Below are 7411 nucleotides of genomic sequence, written 5' to 3' on the forward strand. Positions count from 1 at the left end.
AGTGGATGCTTATCAATAACGCCAACTTAAATTTACAGCAAGATTAGATTTAAGAACAACAAAAAGATGCTTACCCTGTCTCGAAAAAAAGAAAACAAAACAAAACGATGCTTAACAATATTTATTTTTAAGAAAGAATCTAGGATATACAGGGGGCGGGGGCGGGGGAAGAAATGCTCCATCACCGAATAGACGCCTCAAACCCCTCGGTACCATAGCAACCGCCAGATCCTCTGGAGCCCGCGCATCTCGCGTCGTCATGGACACGGTTGCCACGGCGACACTGGCGCGCGGGCCAGTCCCGCCCCGCACTGCAGCTGCGCAGCGGCGGCCTTTGCGGGAGCGCGCTGCTGTAGAAGCCGAGCAGAGCTGTCTCCAGCCGGCCTCCCGGCTTCCGCGACTCCTGCGGCCTCGGTCCCAGATATTCACCAGCCGCTGCAGCCGCCGGAGCTGAGTACCGCCTCTCCCCGCGTCTTCCTAGCCACCGCCTCGCGCGACCCTACGCCCGCACCTACCACCGGCGGGCCGGGGAGCGGCGGGAGGAGCTGCCACGCCCCGCGACCGCACCCAGCCGTCTACGGCCGGCCCGGAGCCCACCACCTACCGCCTTCCACCAGCCTTGTTTCTTTCCTCCACGCGGTGACGCCACACACACAGCTGCAGCCAGCCCACGCCTGCTCGGACCAAAGAGGGCGACATTCGCGTGACAGGCGGAGTGACCCCCGAAGCTGCCGGCGCTCATTTTGGGATCCAGAAGGGACAAGACAGGACTCTGGTGTCATTTGGTAATTGTGGTTCCTTGAAGCTTGTCACCTCCTGGCCTACCCGGGGGAGGGAGGCATGTTGTATTTTGTCCTAGGTCCTATAGCACTGTGAGCCAGTCCAAGCGGTGTTTGTAGAACTGGCACCTTTAGTAGAAATGGCTATGACACTATTGGAAGACTGGTGCAGGGGAATGGACGTGAACTCTCAGCGAGCTCTGCTGGTCTGGGGGATCCCTGTGAACTGTGATGAGGCTGAAATCGAAGAGACCCTCCACGCTGCCATGCCCCAGGTGCCCTATCGAGTACTGGGGAGAATGTTCTGGAGGGAAGAAAATGCGAAAGCAGCCTTGTTAGAGCTCACCGGGGCAGTGGATTACTCCCTGATCCCTAGAGAGATGCCAGGGAAAGGGGGGCTCTGGAAAGTGCTGTTTAAGCCCCCCACTTCCGATGCTGAGTTTTTGGAAAGGCTGCACCTCTTTCTAGCTAGGGAAGGGTGGACCGTGCAGGATGTTGCTCGTGTGCTTGGGTTTCAGAACCCTGCTCCCGCTCCAGGCCCAGAAATGCCAGCAGAGATGCTCAACTATATTTTGGATAATGTTATTCAACCTCTTGTTGAGTCCGTATGGTATAAGAAGCTGACGCTGTTTTCTGGGAGGGACATTCCCGGGCCTGGCGAGGAGACCTTTGATGCCTGGCTGGAGCACTCTAACGAGGTCATAGAAGAATGGCAGGTGTCTGATATGGAAAAGAGACGGCGGTTGATGGAGAGTTTGAGAGGCCCTGCTGCTGATGTCATTCGCATCCTCAAGAGCAACAACCCTGCCATAACCACCGCAGAATGCCTGAAGGCTCTGGAGCAGGTATTTGGGAGCGTGGAGACCTCTAGAGATACACAGGTCAGATTTCTGAACACTTACCAGAACCCAGGAGAAAAGTTGTCTTCTTACGTCATTCGCCTGGAGCCTCTGCTGCAGAAGGTAGTGGAAAAGGGGGCCATTGATAAAGATAACGTGAACCAGGCTCGCCTGGAGCAGGTCATCGCAGGGGCCAACCACAGTGGGGCCATCCGAAGGCAGTTGTGGCTGACCGGGGCTGCCGACCGGCCGGCACCCAACCTCTTCCAGTTGCTGGTGCAGATTCGAGAGGAGGAAGCCAAAGAGGAGGAGGAGGAGGCTGAGGCAGCCCTCTTGCAGCTAGGCCTGGAGGGGCATTTCTGAGTCCCTGGATTGGCCTGGCTGCTTTTGTTATCCCTGTGCGGTTTTACAAGCCTGCCTCGCCTAGTAAAGACCTACGCTCCTGTTTTTGTTTTGGTTTCTGAGGGTTGGGCCAGGGGAGTCGGACCTGCATTTTCGCCTCACAGTCACAGAACTGTGATTGATCCCAGCTGTAAGGGTAGAGGTGGGTCAAATGCTTGGCAGGAGCCCCCCTGGTGAAGGCTTTAACAGCTGTGGAAAAATGTGAAGCTGCGACACTTCCTGTCAAAGACGCTTGTGAAATTGCAAGTTCGGATGCTTAGTGCAAGCGTGCCTCACAGGCTGTAGGGCACAAGCTGTTCTATTTGTTACTAATATTGTGGATAGTTTTACTGTACATTGTCCCTAATTTATATAGCTGGAAGGAATGTGAACCTACTAGATGATACTACTCATCTTGAAAATTCCGATTTCTAATTTCTCACGGCCCAACGCCAGAAGCAGTTTACCTGCACAGTGTTCTAGGACGAGAAGGGTATTGGGAAAACCAGCTTTTGTGGAGCCGCACAGCCAGCTTTTCATGGTGTAAAATACAGACAGAGATCCTAGGGGGAACTTCCTTGAACAAGCTACGTTCTCCCCACTTGAAATAGTTGTCATTTAGTTATTGGTCACGTTGATGCTAAGTGTTCTAAATTTGAAGTTATCAAATAGATGTATACAAATAAAAATTTGAAAATTCTCATCTTGTCTTTCCTGACATGCATAAAGATTTTCAGTGTAATTCAGCTCTTCACATTTTTCTATTACAAAGATTTTTGCTCATGTCAAAAAAAAAAAACAAAAAACAAAACCCTTGCTATGAGCTTACGTCACAACATCATCTACACATTCTTGTGTTGCTGGTTCCTTGGCTGTTTTCTTCTTCACAGCCCCACTCTGTAGCTGGGACTGGCTTGGAATTCACTCTGTAGCCCAGGCTGGCCTCAAACTTTTAGCAAGCCTCTTGCCCCCGGCCTGGGCAGTGCCAGGGTTGCAGGTATGAGGACCACAGCCAACTATTTCCTTTAGATACAGGCTTACTTTGCAGCACAGGATAGTCTTGAACTAGGGGTCTTTCTGCCTCCTCCTCCCGGGGCCGTCACATCCAGCCTTTGCAGTACCTCTTAGGGGGCTCCGTTTCACATAACTTCCTCAAGGCACGTGATGGTGGTTGAAGAGGTGAAAATAGATTTCAAAGAAATTTGAAATGGGGCTTAGGTTTCTAGCAGCCTTTTACACTTTGTGACTTAACGTTAAGGCCTGTTTCAGTGAAGAAATATGGCTGAGTCACGCGTGTTCATTGTATGCCAGGAGGAGAAAAGGGAACGGCTTAAAACCGTCTTAACCGAGCGGCATAAATCTGGAAGTGAGGCCACACTTTCTCTTAGGGTTTAGGAGTGGAGCTGGTGTAACCCTATAGACCACATGACTGTCTGTCCCTGAGGCTCTGCTGGGATAACTCAAGCAGGGAATGGGGACTTTTAAAAAAAATAGTGTGTGTGTGTGTGTGTGTGTGTGTGTATGTGGCTGTGCGTGTTATGGTATGCATGTGGAGGTCAGAGGACAACTTGTAGGAATCCATTATCTCCTACCATGTGGGTCCCTCAACCTAAGATTCTATTTCTTAAGCTTTTATACATGGACACATGTTGCTATCATGTGCTAACCAACCACACTCCCAACTCCTACACGTAGATAAACATTCTTAAAACAAAGATTCTGCATACTTCATGTTGTCAGCGTGCTTGGTTTCACATAGGGACAGACATTTTGTGGGTGGGCACCTACATGTGGAGGACGTAGCATAACATGTAGGCGTCAATTCCCTCCACCATGTAGATCTGAGGGATCAAACTCAAGCTGGCAGCCTTGGTGGTATATGCATTTACCTGCTCTGCCATCTCACCAGCCCACCTCAACCTGCCAATGGAACCTCAATCAATGGTTGCTACATTGTTTTGTTCGGTAGCAAGAACCGAACCTAAGATCTCATGTGCTGGTCAAGCCCTCTACCACTGTGCTACTGTCCCATCCATTTATTATAAAAACAAAGTTTTACATTGTATAGAGGAAGCAAGCTGTCCTACAACTTGCTATATAGCCGAGGCTGACTTTGAACTTAGAATCTTCTGCCTCATCCTTTTTAGTGCTGGGATCATAGGCTTGTTCCACCATGCTTAGTCTATACTTTCGTTTTATAGCTGAAGAACTGATTACATCCTACGAGGAAAGGTATTTTTACCATGTAACTATAAATAACATCTGTACATATACACATGAGCATACATCCACAGTTAATACAACACATAAAGCAATGTCAGGATCACAGATGCTCACCCCCCCGCCCAGTCTTTCTGAGCTGAGCTTTGTCTGTAGCATAGGCTATCCTTGAGCTCCCGCCTCAGTCACCACACCCTTGAGCTAGGAAAAAACAGTGAATTCAAAGTAATCGTGACCTGATTTGAGGTTTTCTTGCTATAAGCTCAGGAATTTTTAAATTCTGCTTTTTTCAGAAAGGTATATTCAAAGAACTGCGGGATAGTAGAAATGGCATGGAAGTTCTATTCTGTAACAAAATTATGTTTTGGCTGATGGCACAGATTACATACTGGCAAAGTGTATGGTGCCACCGATACTGCTGGCTTACCCCGATTCTCAGGGGCCTCTCTGCTCACCTTCACTAGGGTTGGCCACGTGCAGGAGGAACTTGCTGTCCCTGGAAGCACTCTTCAGTGGTCATGCATTGGTGGAGAGTTAGTCGGGAAAGGATGTGTTTACTGGTAGGAAGTAAGAAATTAGTTCAGCCGGGTGTTGTATACCTTTAATCCTAATACTTGGTAGGTAGGCAGATCTCTGAGTTTGAGATCAGCCTGGTCTATTTAGTGAGTATACATATTCTAAGACACTCAGGACTACTACACACTGAGATCTTGTTTCAAAACAAAAAACAAAAAACAAAACAAAAAAACACGCTAAATGTCTCCTCACCCCCACCCCCCCTTTTCTTTCCTCCCCCACCATCTCTGTCTCTCCCCTCCCTGACCCTGTCACATGTTAATCAGATATCATGGGAGCCACGCTGTTAACTCAAACACAATAACCAAAGAACTTTTTTTTTTTATAAAATAACATGATTTATTACTATTTTAAAACAAGTTTCACAAAATAACATTCAGAAACTGAATATTACTAAATAATTTAACACACAAAGTTTAGTCATAAAGTCATGCTACAAAAGTCCTGTGTAGAAAAGACTATTACCAAAGCAGTACAGATATTCAAATCTTCTTCAGAATGAACATGGTTCTAGAAACCAAAAATTTGAGAATGATGCTCCTGGCCATTACGGGGAACCTGGGAGAAGCAGCTGGACTGTGTGTCTTCTGTCTTCACTCACCAGCACTGACAGGAGTGGTCCCACTGGCGACAGCATCGCAGTGCTCTCTTCCCACGGGGTCTCCCAGTGATCCAGAAGCTAAGCTCCTACCCATGTAATGTAGTCAACACCAACATGAACTTTTAAAATCTAGATATGGGCTGGGCATGGTGGCACAGGCCTTTAACTCCAGCACTGGCAGAGGCAGGCAGATCTGAGTTCAAGGGCAGCCTGGTCCTCAGAGTGAGTTCCAGGACAGCTAGGGAAACTCTGCCTCGAAAAACCAAAAGAAGAAAGAAACTTAGATATGAAAAGAGAATACCCACAGTTTCTATTCTAAATAGGAATGCTATTTTGCACCCTCCCAGAGGGATGACCTTGGACCTGAAGACAGACAGCAATATCAGCGTTGTGGCAAGGGCTGGAATCTGAGTCTGGACCACCTGTGTGCAGCTGGCTTGTGCCCACCTCCCCTCTGGAAGTAGTTTCCCCATCAGCCACACTCATAAAGTGCAAATCTACTAGAAAAATAGTTTATTTTCTCTACCTCCTTGCTAAATTTGTTAGATCATAATTTGGTTGTCTCTCTAATCTGCCCAATGTGGGAAATTAATGAGAATATGATTACAATTTCTCCACGTGTCAAGTGAACCAATTTATATCAGGCTAGAAGTCTAGTTTTTCCTTTTGGTTTCCTTTCTTACCACTCATGATGAATAAAGGCAGGGATAGACACATAAACATGGAATTCTAGAAGTTAAGCATTTCTCAATGTAACCCTAGGTTTTAAAATTTCCCCTTTTCTACTTTTATGGGATGGGTGAATAAGTCACACTAGATATAGATAAAGGAACACGGTCAAGTCAGCTGTTGCAAACAGCTCCGACCCAGCTCCTTACTCTCAGACTCATCGGCTTACACAGAGAGAGTGTTTCCAAGGCTGACTGTGGCGAAGGCTTCCAATCTGGTTTTTCTTCCTTTACCGCGGCTTCACCGTTCACAGCCTCTGTGAACTACGACCGACAAGTTCAGTCACAGACCATGGCTCCTCACAACACTCCCCCCAACCACTTTTCAAAGTGAATGATAAAATCCAACTTTCTGGGCTTTTTCATGCTAACCTTAAGGAAAACTCGAGTAAAAGATCCCAATCCTGTTTTCCATGTCCCCAGTTCTCAGCCAATGACAGATTTAGTTAGCGTTCCTTATTTTGCTTCTAGACCACTGGCGAAGGTATCAGAAGAAACACCTACTCAACACCTATTTCCACTGCAGAGCCGCATGCAGGGCAGCTCCAGGAAGCATGCCGAGTTACTGACCAGTTAGGGACGGCATCCTTGTGCCCACAGTCATACCGGAAGTCTGCACCAGCTAATTTCCCTGCATGAGCAATTAAACACGATGCTTTCTAGATTAAAAGACACAGTCTACAAAAAAAAATTGTGCATGATGATACATTTTCTAAAGTGTATTCCAAATATTAAGCTTTAGAGACAAAACAAAATATAAAGTTGGATTTTGTTGACGGCGAGAGAGATAGGCTAAGTCATCAGTCACCGTCCTAAGATGAGCACCCCCGCTCGTCACATAACTGAAGCTGAAATCCTTCACACAGAGGCTGGAGTATCCCAGCCGAGTTTCTGGGACTGTGTGCACATGAAACCGAGCACTGCACAAAGGGCACCACTACCGACCATCTCCAGCCATGGTGGTAAAAGATGCCATCTTCTCACCATAACTCTGGTGGGCCCACTACAGAGCTAAAGTGGACAACAGACAGAGGTATGCTGGGACAACAAACACTGGTTCTTACCTAGGGGAGAATTTGGTGTTCTCCCCTGCTCCAGGGGATAGTGGGCAATGTTTGGAGCCATCTTTTGCTGTCATAACTGGAGAGGAGGAGCTACTGGCATCTAGGGTACAGGAGACAGGGCTGTGGCTAAATAGCCTACAACACACAGCCCACAGCAGTGAGTTATACAGTCTGAAATGCAAATAGCGTGGATGCTGAGCACCTCTGGTGTGGTGAGCAGAGA

At 47.7% G+C, this 7411-nt stretch overlaps 1 protein-coding gene across 1 annotated transcript; it reads left to right on the forward strand.

The window, feature by feature from the left end:
• Positions 1–308: 308 nt before the first annotated feature.
• On the forward strand, positions 309–2702 carry Pnma1 (PNMA family member 1). Its single transcript, XM_048449141.3, has one exon. The coding sequence runs from the start codon at positions 920–922 to the stop codon at positions 1979–1981; it is 1062 nt and encodes a 353-aa protein (XP_048305098.1). The 5' UTR covers positions 309–919; the 3' UTR covers positions 1982–2702.
• The last annotated feature ends 4709 nt before the right edge of the window (positions 2703–7411 follow it).

This window comes from Myodes glareolus, chromosome 11 (genome assembly GCF_982192425.1).
Source record: "Myodes glareolus chromosome 11, mMyoGla1.1, whole genome shotgun sequence".
Taxonomy (NCBI): Eukaryota; Metazoa; Chordata; class Mammalia; order Rodentia; family Cricetidae; genus Myodes; species Myodes glareolus.